Here is a 12,558-nt window from a genome sequence, read left to right as displayed (position 1 = left end):
TTTCTTCCTTAAAGTGCCTGGTATCACTTTCAAACCGGACCTGATAAAAGCTTTTTTGCTGAGTAATTGTAGCAAATATGGAGTATTTACAAAGATACACAAATAAGATCTTGTTGCTCATTGGTGTACTTATTTGCATGTGACATTTAACTGACCACAGTGAATTGATGTTTCATCCAAAGTATCCACAACCATAATGGGAGTCAATCATATAAATAATAATAATAACCCAGCTCATTGATTTACTAATATATTTACAATAAATTCTCAGTAGCTTTCCAAATTTCCTCAGGTATGAGTGTCAACCAATGGTGCACAGAACTCTATAGCAGCATTATATTGAAGACTGTCCAAAAACAATTAAAATTGCCTACTAGGGAAAGTAACCAAAAAAGAGAGTTTTGTGTATGTCTTTTAGGATTCCTAGATAAAACATGTACACAGCTTTCCCCCTCCTTCTGAATATTCTAACAGGTTCTTTTTTAAAATATAAATAACATTCCAAATAAAAGGTACTTAAATATTGGCGGACCTTGGGGTTGTACAGTTAAATATCTGTTTAAAATCATATAATTTATCTTGTATTTATTATGTGGCAATCTCATGTGCGATCCATAGACAATACTCATACATGTGAACTAATTCCTAACCAATATACACTAGCCTCTTGGAACCAGGTATATAGGTGCATTTTAAAGAAAATTTAGTGTCTAGGTCCGGGGAACAAAAGTAAACCAATGCTTCAAGCTTTTTTCTTTCTTTTCTAAGCGAAAAAAATGAGGGATTGCCATGCAGGTCTCAAGGAATATGGCCAGCTGAACTTCCTCCCAGAATCCAGTTGCCCAAAGTTCACATTTAATGTGAGAATGAGACACAGAGCCTGCAAACTTCCCCATGGCTTCACACAGTTATCCCTGAGAGTTTCTTGTCACTCGGATTACTACTGTGCTTAAAGTTCTGATTGACGACACATTATTATAAGGCACTTTTATTTACAAGTTCCGAGTTAAGATAGAAGAGTCTTTGACTTAATCCTTCAAAAAGGGTCCCTTTTATGTTTGCTGTTCCAAAACCTCCAGGTAATCGGGTTCAGCATGCAGGTTGGCTTTGAGTTCAAAATATTCATTTTTAGTCTGTTCTAGTAAAACTTTCCTTGGCCTGGAGTACATGAGTGTCTCCATCAGCTTGAGCTCCTCGTGAGCTCCTGGATAGTGTACCTCCATATCAGGGTGTAACTGGGCTATGTTTTTCCGTAGATACTCAGTTATCCCCAGTTGCTGAAGTTCTCTTTCTTTCTCAAGAATGTTCCTGTACAAGGAGCTGGCATCCTGGAAGGAAAGGAACTCAGCCGATTGGTCTGTAGCTTTATATTTGACATTTGACCCCGTCAGAGGGGAAGAGTGCTCCCTCTCCAAGAGGCCTCTGCGGAGATGTTTGGAATCATTCATCTCCTTGTCATTCATCTCCTGTTGATGGTCTGTAAATTTGGGGGTGAAAGATGGGCTTCGATAAACTTGCACCATGGGGCTGAGCATACGTTGCTCATACAAGCTTGTGGCCGGGCGCTCCGTGGTGTGATGTGTTGTTTTGTGACCATACATGCTGTACTGAAGCTGCACTGGGCTGTTGTCCCGCATCTGTTCATCTGCATGCTTCTTTTTGTACCTTCTCCGCCGGTGTAGCACAAGGACGACAATACCAGCTGCGCAAAAAATGATGGTTACAAAGACTATCAAAAGCCCCAAGATTAAAACTGAAAGAGGAATTGCATCGGTAAGTGATCGCAGAATAGTGTCTGCCGTATTGGTGGTGGTTGGTGACGTGGTGACAACTATGAAGCTAGCATGAGTTGCGGATGGTGGGCTGTTTATTCCGGGACATAGCACGTCACTATTCAGAGATTTCAGTTTCTTTTTAGCTAAATGCCTTGGAGATGTGCAGAAAATGTCGCCCGTCATTGTGTTTCTGTTCAGCTTTTGTATCCATTGCTGTAGCCCAACTGAGTCACAAGTACAATCCCAAGGGTTGTCTTCCAGCTCAAGTTGTACGAGTAAATCCAGATCATCTAAGACATTCCCTACAGGCAAATGTGCAAACTGGTTGGTTTTCAGATTTAGCCTGGCTAGAGGAACTCCAGAAAAAATGTGGGCTGGCAAAGTCTGAAGAAGGTTATTATTTAAATAAAGGACCTTTAGTTTAGGCATGGGATGAAATGTCCCGGGTAAAACCTCCTTGATGAAATTATATTCAAGATACAAATACTCAAGGCGCTGCAGGCCTAAAAATAAATTCCGACTCAGCTTGGTGAGATGATTCCCATTGAGATATAATTTCTGCAATCTGGTGAGATTGAGGAAGGATCCTTCTTCTAGTATTTCAATACGGTTGCTTCCCAAGTGAAGCAAGTCTAGGCTGCCATAGTCTACAAGGTCTGATTTCAGTAATGTCTGAATTATATTTCCAGCTAGTATTAGCTTTTTAGGATTTGGAGGAGGAGGTCCTAAATCTGACAGGCTTTCAATGTTTTGTTCTTGGCATTGCATTAAAATCCCTGAAAGGATATTGCTAGTGCACTGACAAGGGATTGGACAATATACACCAGGAAGCAAAGTAGCTGGCTTTGTTACGTGAAGTGTTAAAGCAGTTTCCCTGGTAGGAACCCTAAAAATAGGTATTACCTTGGTTGAGTAGTGACTATCACTTATTGACGTGGTAACCACCAATGGTAAGGAACCTGATGGGGCATCAAGATCATTTGTAGGGTGAGTGGGACAGAGGGATTCTTTTTTCAATCTGCTTAAAATGCTGCCTTTCAAAATAGGAGGGCTGTGGCATACGACATCACCTATTATGGACTGAGGAGGCATGTTTTCTAACCAAGCTTTCAACTCCACCAGGTCGCAATTGCAGACCCATTTGTTATCTTCCAACTGAAGGTCTAGAATTCTACCAATATGTTCTAAAAAACCAACATAAGGTAGAGTCTGCAGCTGGTTCCCACGAAGATCCAAGTGAGTTAATGGCACAAAGCGAAATACGTTGGAAGGAAGAAACTCAATGGCATTGTCATTTAAAATGAGCACCTTTAGCCTGTTGAGCTTGCTGAAGGCACTTGATTCAATTATTGTGATGAAATTGTTGTCGGCTTGAAGAAATTCCAAGTTCTCCAGCCCATGGAATGTGTCTTCTTTAAGTACTTCTAATGAGTTGTGATTGATATGAAGTTGCTTAAGGAGACTTAGTCCATTAAATGCTCCTGGTTCAATGTCTACAATGTAGTTAAATCCAAGATGGAGTGAGAGAGCGTTGATGAAGCTGGAGAAGTCATTCACATGTAACATGGTCAAACTGTTGTTGAGAAGACTAAGGTGGAAAGGCCGGGATGGTGGAACATGTACTTGAGATAACTCCTTGATGCCTCTTTCTTCACAGTTTATATTAAAGACACCATCCTTTTCCTCACAGGAACACAGCATATCACAAGAGCCAATAGTTGAAGGTAAAGCTGGTTTGGACTGTAGTATATCACAAGCAACCCCCATCAAACTTAATGTAATTATCCAGAGCTTCATGGTCATCCAACAGCTTCTGCAAAATACAATACAGATATATACCTCATTTTAATTTTTTTTTAAAAAGGTGATCATCACAACATTGGAAGACCTCCCCGCCCCTTACATGCCCACATGCTCCGATATACAAACCACCCACTGAAATAGCAACTCCTATCAATTGAAACATTATAGTAATTCTCTAAGATGGAAATGGTCAACTGGTTGACCATTGAGTGGATCCAATTCCCAGGTTAAATTTGCCCAGTTCTGCAGAGTAACATATCTGGACACCACTGTGTTCTCTGCTTATTGGATAAGCAACTTTCTTTTCCTAAGCTGGGTTGACTAAACTTCACCCAACTATTCTGAATGAGTGTTGGGTGTTCAGAACTATGATATTACCCTCTTTTCTTGATAACTACCATAGTTCTTCCTTGAGGAGTGTGAATGACCCAAACAGTGGAGTGGTACACTATATGTCCTTCAGGCTTAAGAAATTGGCTACACCTCTGCTCTGTGGAAAGGAAGAGTTACAAATTGCCACTTGCCAGAAGTATATGTCTGATAATTGACAGCTTGTACCATAGATGGGCCACAAAAAAACTGAATTGTCTATTTCAGTGCAAAAAACTTATTTAGAAATTGGATGAAAACAACAAAGGAAGAATGCTGTCCCCCAACATTGTCACAGTGAATGCCAAACATCTGAATGATCAAATAATTTAAACCTTTAGGATAGTAACAGTTGAGTAAAGGTAAAGGTAAAGGGACCCCTGACCATTAGGTCCAGTCGTGACCGACTGTGGGGTTGCGGTGCTCATCTCGCTTTATTGGCTGAGGGAGCTGGTGTACAGCTTCCGGGTCATGTGGCCAGCATGGCTAAGCTGCTTCTGGCGAACCAGAGCAGTGCACGGAAATGCCGTTTACCTTCCTGCTGGAGCGGTACCTATTTATCGACTTGCACTTTGACGTGTTTTCGAACTGCTAGGTTGGCAGGAGCAGGGACCGAGCAATGGGAGCTCACCCCATCGCAGGGATTCAAACCGCCAACCTTCTGATAGGCAAGTCCTAGGCTCTGGGGTTTAACCTACAGTGCCACCCACGTCCAACAGTTGAGTAGCAACATTTTATTTGTAGAATTTAGGTCAAGAAGAAAAAGAAGTCACAGAAACGAGAAAAAGTTTCATATAAACACCTCAGTCTTGCATGGATTCATAGGACTCTCTTTCTACTACAAAGTGACTCCCCATCTCCAATCATCTCTCAGTGGAGATTTACAATGAATCAAGGATTGTAAATCCTGCTACAGCTCCAATATTCACCTGGCAAGATTATAAGGGTCCATTACATTCTACAGCATGAAGAGAGTTGCAGCATGTTCCAGTAATGTCCGAGTCTAAACCCATATGAGAGAAGCCTGTGACATGATTCCTTACCATGCCAGCATTGCAACATGGCAAGGTGACTGTCTAGTCTGGTCTTGGCTAAAGAACTAGTTAAATTGTGTTCATTATCAGTGTTACTTTTCCTTTCTGTTGACTTCTGTGGCAGCTAACATGGTACTTTCTATAGAGTTAGATTACCACTCTCTTCGGCCCCACCAGCATGGCCAATGGACAGGGACTATGACAGTCATAGTCCAGCATCAAATCTGAAATACACCACATGGTTCTTCTACCATGGTGAGCTGTGCATATCAGAAATCATTTATTGAATAATTCAAATTCCTTAAATACAAAACACAAGTCACTTAGAAGTTACGCATATACAGCTACAGCTATGTGTCTGACACTCCCAGCACAATCCTATACATGTCTACTCAGAAGTAAGTGCCAATTGATTCATTCCCTATTTGTGATGCTCCCTTTCATTTGTGAAGTTTTTTTTTTTGGGGGGGGGTCACCCACAAACAAGATGGAGGTATCAATAGACTTAGGGAAACACACAAAAACGAGGGACTCCAAAATAGCCCAGTGAGCTATTAGGAATTAGTAAGAAACTTTTGGGAAATAAGGGAATGGAGTTGCTGATGGGATAATGAAACTAGAATACAAAACGGTGAGGTATGAGGAAGTCGGGGAAATAAGGTTGAGAAAATAAGTTTTGAAATTATACTTGTTGTTTTTTGTTTGTGTTTGTTTTTATTGTAGTTGTTTTGTATTTGTATGTTCTTATTGGAAAATTTAATATTTTTTTTAAAAAAATAAAATAAAAAATAGCCCAGTGAGGACTGAACCTGTTCCATGTAACAATGGATCAGGTGGGAAAGAAAACCAGGAGAGGAGAGAACAGAATAGGCTGGCAGGCTGGAAGAATGTGGCTAGTGGAAAAGGTGGGGTTGTAGGAGCTCAAGAGACTTCAAAACACTGCTGATCAACTGGCAAACAGGCAGGAGCTGCTGACTGAGAGATAAGGCAAGGAGCATAGAAGGAATAAAGAGGGAGAGTGGAAGGTGTGCAATTATATCCCTGTGTCTCTTCTTCCATTCCCTTTTCCCCATTCCTCTCTTCTATGAGCAAGAGAGGATGGAGGAAGGGGCATTCAGATGCAAAATGATCAGAGAGAACCGTAACTTATATTTGGATAAATCATTTCCTGGCAAGGCCAGCCAAGCATGTTTTGCTGCCTGAAGCAAAGGACAATATGGTGCCCACACACAAAAGCCAAGTGGACAGGCAGCTGGATCTTATTTAAATGCTGGTCACGTTCTCCACAGCATCTGGGGCAGCATCCTAGTTTAGATGTGGCCAAGTTGGGTCACGTCGCACATACATGGGGGTATGGTGGTGGCAGTTGTTATGCTATGTATTTTGCATTTTCACACTGTAAACTGCCCTGTGATTAGGGGTTTCAGAGGAACAACCGGCACCTGCTGCCTGAACCAGTTGCTACCCTTTGACTAACAGTAGGGCCGGATTATTTCCTAGCTCACATTGAGAAGTCTTATTTAAAATGTCTCCAGGAAATGTCAATAGAAAATGTCAATAGGAAAAAGATCAAAGCTGAAACTGGCCCACAACCAAGGATCTCCTATACCCTTCAAAAAGATAGCAGGAAAAAGAAGAGAGCAGGTGTGTGTGTCAGTAGTCCTGCTAATGCAAATTCCTAAGCAAATGAAGTTTATTGTCACCATACTGCAGGTTAGGAGAACCTAGACTAAGAGACAGTGTAGTACAGGCAAGGGTATATGATGAATACTGCAGGCCAGGCTCCAAGTTGTATACAACAACTATGCAGGGGTTGTCCAGAGGCACTAGACCTCTTGCTACAGATTAGCAGCTGAAAGAGCAGCTTTCCATTGTTTTGATCCTCATGATCCAGTCTGGGCTGAGGGCGGAAACAAAAATCTGCAATTAAATCCCTAATGCAGATGGGTGTGGCTGTGGACTGTGTTGAGAGACAGTCACTGCAGTCCCAAAACATAGCCCCTGGTTAACAATGTATGCCAGAGGTAGAAGTGGGGCTGTGGCTGGGGTGGATTCCTGGTCAGCATTCTCCTATATGTCTTAGGATGCACCAAAGATCAATCAACTTCACCTGCCCCCTCAAGTCCCCCTCCCAGGCCAAACTGCTTGCACAACCTTCAGGCTTCATGGGAATGAATGCATGCTGATTGGCTGTGCTGTCAAATGTTTTTTAAAGTTACCTAAATTTTGCACGTGAAGAAAGAGCGAGGACAGCGGTCTTCGAGGGCCCCACCACAGGTAACATACATACACCTGGGGCACGCTGCAACATTTTGTTGCAAGGTATAACTTGTCCTTACTTTAAAGCATCATCTCTTAGTTTTGCCCTCCAGCTGTTTGTGTGTATTTGCATTTTAGGGACATCTAGGAAAATAAGTATAAGAAGAAAGTGGGAAAAGACGGGACAAGCAAGCTGTGAACAAGATGCTGATCTGGATATATTAGACATTTTCATCTACATTATTAATTTCACTCGAAGGTAAATATGGCACAGAATTGCTATGTATACATGGATGATACTGCCTCCTATGGAATTGAAAATGTGCATTGCCTTTAAAGGAACCAGTTTTTGGAAATGTGGAGCTGCTGAGCAATATGTCCTATTAAACACGTTTAAATGTGGGAAATTAACTGTTGTACTAACACAGTTCTTTTAATATAGTTTGACTTGCGACTGCGTATTCTTTACTTATCTGTATGTGTTTACTCAGTCATGTTTGAGTATCTCCTTTTGTTTCACATGGGGTCATCTGTTCACAATGTATTAACAAAGTAAATAGTTCTATATTTCCAAAGTAAAGAATTTCTGCGTCGGAAAGGATGTTTCAAAACACATTTAGGCAAGCTCTGTTTTGGTACACTGCTTATTATAAGGCAGGGAGCAATAGTCACCTCCCAGTGCAATTCTGTGCAAGTTTACTTAGAAGCAAGCTCCAGTTACTTCAATGGGGCTTCCTTCCAAACCAGTGTGCATGCAATTGCAGCTTCGACTTCTCTGAAGTGGTGATATTGATGCCCATGAATCTAGCCTATAATAAGGGGGTAAAAGGGTTACGGTTTTGACAGATGACATCCAATTTGGCTCGGAGACTCAGTTCTACATGCAACCACCCAGAAAGGTGCTTTATGCGGAAGTTGAACTTTTTCTTCATTTTCTTCTACAAAGCATTTGTGTGTTGACATCTATATGCACATGTCCAGGATTGAGGTCATGTCTTCAACCACTGTGAAGTCGTGTGTTGCTTCCCTGCACTCGTTTGGGCAATTAGTGCCATTCAATAAAGGAGATTTTGCAACAGATTTTAACCCGATTGTGTTTTACAGCATATTGCTGTAAAGTGCCATGAGGATGTAATAGGAGAGGAATATTGCCTTCAAGTCCTCAAGGCATCTGGTTGGCTTCTGTGGAGAAGAGGATGTTGGACCAAAATCCCAAACCTAATTACCTGGGTGTAAGCCCCATTGAACTCAATGAAACCTACTCAAATAGGAGTCCCCTGGTGATGGACCTTTCTGATCCTCTTATATTAGGTTACCAACATTAGAGTCTTTCTTAGGGCTGCGGTATTATTTAGCTTGGAGGGATTCACTTCCAAGTAAACGTGTACAGGATAAGTCTGTTCAACTACAGATAGCAATTTTGATTCATTGTTGTTGTTGTTGTTGTTGTTGTTGTTGTTGTTGTTGTTAAACATGACTATAAGCTTCATTTCAGAAGCATTAAGCCAGAGAGCATGGGTGTGCATAAGATTAGCCCCATAACTAGTGGAACTCACAGTGAAATCCTATATAAGCCTACTCAGATGTAAGTCCCATTGAGTTCAGTGGGGCTTATTCCAAAATAATCGTATATACCATTGCAGCTTCAGTCTTAAAGGCAACTATCCTAGTATGCCAATATTTTGAATGGGCCTACAAGTAAGATGTGGGTTTTTTCTTGTTTGTGGGGGGGGGTGTTGTCCATAAAGGGATAAATGCACATATTTTGGATCAAACAAAAAAAGTTTCTTGCCCCACTCTAGAGTCTAAATGTCTGCTTCTCCTTAACTTTAGTACCCTCACCCCAACCAACCTTGCTGACTGATGAACAAGACCCAGCATGCAGATCCTGTTTTACCAAAGGAGTTAGTTTATTACCAGCCATTAGAACAGAAAGTATTCCCCACTTTTAGTACCCAAGGCTTTGTTTTTGATAACCTAACTTCACAAATAAAGCTTCTTGTAAACACTTGTCTTCAGCAAAGCAATTGGGTCATTAATTCAACTTTTATTTTCTCTTAACTGTTCTTCTGCTAAGCAGGCAGAGCACACTGAACATACTTGTTACGATGTCCTTGGGCAAAATTAAGAAGTAAATCAACATGCATTAATTTAAAGTGCATGTTGCATCGACGGACGCTTTACATACATTTCTGAAGATGAAAGCCTTCCACGTTTTTTTCTGAAACACAAATGTTTTAAAAGTATTTGCAATCGGCTAGAAAGGCATTCGCCTCTTAATCATTGTCATACTTTGGCTGGGTAAAACTGCAATAAGTCTCTTTCTCTTTCATACACACAAACATACACACACAGTTTTTTCTCCCTCTGCAGATAGATTCTTGGAGCTTCTGTCTAGTCCTGGAAGACATCAACTCACTATCTTAGATTTTGTCCTTCCAACTGTCTGCCTCATCCCCAGCCTTCAAAAGCCATTGCTAGTAACACAACTGTAAACAAAAGCCTATTTTTGGCTAACATATTATTTACATTTTAAAACTTCTACCCCATCAAACATGGCTTTATCCATGCATGGATGGCCCCCTTGGGACTGCTAACCTTGTATTATAAATATAATGAAACTTCAAAATATCCAAAGTGGCACAGGAGTATAACTTACTTCATATTGCCCATTCTAGAGAAATGTCCCTTGTACCTATTAATTCACTTGCTTAGTTGAAGCATTACATTCCCAGTGCTCTAATTCCATAGATGCTTTCAAAAACTACCTTAAATAAATGGTTCCATTTTGAGCATGGAGGGAGGAGGGAGTTTGGGGAAAACCTAAGGAACACCAGAGGTTTTCTACACACACACACACACACACACACACACACACCACTCGCCTCCACTGCCTCTTGGTAGATTTTTTTGCACATTTTTGCATTTTCAGGAGTACTGATTAATGAGTGTCCCTAAGGCAAAGTTTCCATACAGATTGAAGGCAATAAATCCATCTATTTTAAACAGCAGAAATCAAATACATTTCTTGTTTCAATTAATGCTTATACAGTTGTGAGAAAGTGGTTATGACGGACTACAAAGCCTCAGGTTAAGGAACGATCACTTGAATATGGCTATGTGCTCCTTTGTCAAATTCTGCAGGCAACTACAGTTTACTCTAGGATCTCAGAAGGAATCTAAGGGTTTGGTGTATGTAAAGTCCTTTTCGTGTGTGCCACTGCAAATGCCACTCCTTAAATCTCTCCTTCCCTGCCAGCCAATTTCTTTTAAGATCCTTCCATGCACAAAATATTCCCAGGACCTATGCAACACTTGAGGTGCCATTCTATAAGTTTTGAGCAAATATTTGCTCTAACAGGAAATAAGCACCTCAAACTAACTCTCTCTCTCTCTCTGTGTGTGTATGTGTTTGGTGGGGCGGGAGAGAGAGAAACAGAATAGGTAGCCAAGGTGATTTTTACAATGCAAAAAAAGCTGGCTATGGTTAAGTTAATTCCTAAATGAAAGTCTCCTTACCTGTACAGCAGCTACACCCACTGACACAGCCGGCGATGCACAGAGTCGCTCTTCGTATACAATCCCCTTCCTTGTTATCTCCAAAAAGGAGCCCTATCCAATCCCCCACCAACCTAGGTTAAGGTCTCTCTTTGCAGGGATTTCAAGCGTGGCTGCAGTTCCTTGAAGTTAAAATCCTAGATCCGAAGCAGGACAGATCATATTTGTCTGAGAGCAGAGAGACAGAGAGAGGGGGGAAATTAAAAAAAAAAAAATCTTGCCGGAGGTGGAGAGGGGGAGAACGACGCCAGGGAGAAAGAGAACCCACTACACCATCCTGTAAACAGTTGTCCCTTTTGCTCAATTAAAATTCACAGCAGACTTCCCAGCTAGGCTGACTTTCTGCACGTAGTTAACCATTTGCGAGCTTCGGGATGCAGTAAATAAACCCAGCGCTCCGCAGGACTTCAAGCGATCACTCCTGGCTTTGCAAGAAACGCAATATGTATCTTTAGATGCTTTAAGGATCCAAACTGCTGCGATGCACGCTCTCTCTGTGTGTTTCGCTCCCCTCTCTCTCTCCCTTCGGAGAGTCTTTCTTGTTAGCTCAGTTTGTTATTAGTCAGATTGCCAGAGGCTGGGAGGTAGTAGGCGTAAATAAAGAGACTTCTTGGCTTTTGACTCAGCCTTTAAGCCCTTCCCCATCGCGGAGCGTTAATCTGCCAGTGTCATTTAATACAAGATCCATGCAGCTCCACCTTAGGAAAGCTCAGCTCCTCCTCCTGCTGCTGCAAATTATCTCACCTTCTCTCCTTTACCCCCTTCTTAACCCTAACTCCCCCACACACACACACCCTTAAAAAAAGAAGCAAAACACCTGAAGCTCCTAAAAGAAAATACTACTCCATCTCTCATAGAAAGCAAAATAAATATTCATTTCTGGGAAGGAGGGAGGGATATTCCGACAGCATTTGGTAGCCTTATCAATTCTTGTTCCAATCTTGATCCAAAGGTCTGTTGCAAAAGCTCAGAGATTGTCCAGTCATTGACTAGAGAATATTTTTTTCCCTACAAAAGACGACTTTCAGTGATTAATTACCTGTCAATAGAGAGAAGGGTTTTGTCTAAAGTGTGATAAGTGGTCCATAGATGCTGCCCTCTGGTCTCATCTTCTGGGATGTTTAACTGGTGTAGAAGTGTGAGTGTTTTCAAGGGTCGAACTGAAGCAATCCTGGGTTTTTTACAGAGGCAGGCAGAATGCAGTAATTGTTCTCCAGAAATCCCCCAGTGCCCTGTGCTACGGAGAGGATCAGCTTGATTTCTAATTGACTGCTTTCCAAATGTTAGCATAACCCGCTTGCTTTAATGCACTGGCGGCAGAAGCATCCAGCCGTCGAAAGAACTGAGGAGGAGAAGGTAACCAATAACTGGCTCTTTAATTTCCCCTTGCAGTTGTAATCCCTGATGTGTTGTAGTACTGTGCCTATAAGTGGCGCCAAGGGCAGCTACTTCTGGTAAGAGAACACAAGTCTTCGTAGAAGCCCCACTTTCTGAGTGCTAGGTAGGCAGTGTATAAGGAAATGAAATCTGCACCCACAGCAGCAGTGTGTGTCGGAAATAGAACAAATTGGAACCTTTGGAGAAACACAGTGGCTTCAGGTTATACCACCTGGACTGTAGCCTGAAGGATACGGAGAGGGGGGAACTTGGAGAAAAACAAAACAGAAGTTATTTTTGCTCTCAATGAAATGAAACCTTCAAATCTAAGACTGCGAACCATGAGAGGTTTCACTTGCAAAGTGGCATTTGTTTCCACATGA

At 41.6% G+C, this 12,558-nt stretch overlaps 1 protein-coding gene across 1 annotated transcript; it reads right to left on the bottom strand.

The window, feature by feature from the left end:
• Positions 1-237: 237 nt before the first annotated feature.
• SLITRK6 (SLIT and NTRK like family member 6) lies at positions 238-11,476 on the bottom strand. Its single transcript, XM_083735264.1, has 2 exons — positions 10,760-11,476; positions 238-3,588 (listed from the first exon to the last, which is right to left on the bottom strand). The coding sequence occupies exon 2, from the start codon at positions 3,576-3,578 to the stop codon at positions 1,053-1,055; it is 2,526 nt and encodes an 841-aa protein (XP_083591390.1). The 5' UTR covers positions 3,579-3,588; positions 10,760-11,476; the 3' UTR covers positions 238-1,052.
• Positions 11,477-12,558: the final 1,082 nt, after the last annotated feature.

This window comes from Podarcis gaigeae (assembly GCF_964106915.1).
Source record: "Podarcis gaigeae genome assembly, chromosome: 4".
NCBI classification, from domain to species: Eukaryota; Metazoa; Chordata; class Lepidosauria; order Squamata; family Lacertidae; genus Podarcis; species Podarcis gaigeae.
This window is presented reverse-complemented; position numbering and strand designations above follow the sequence as displayed.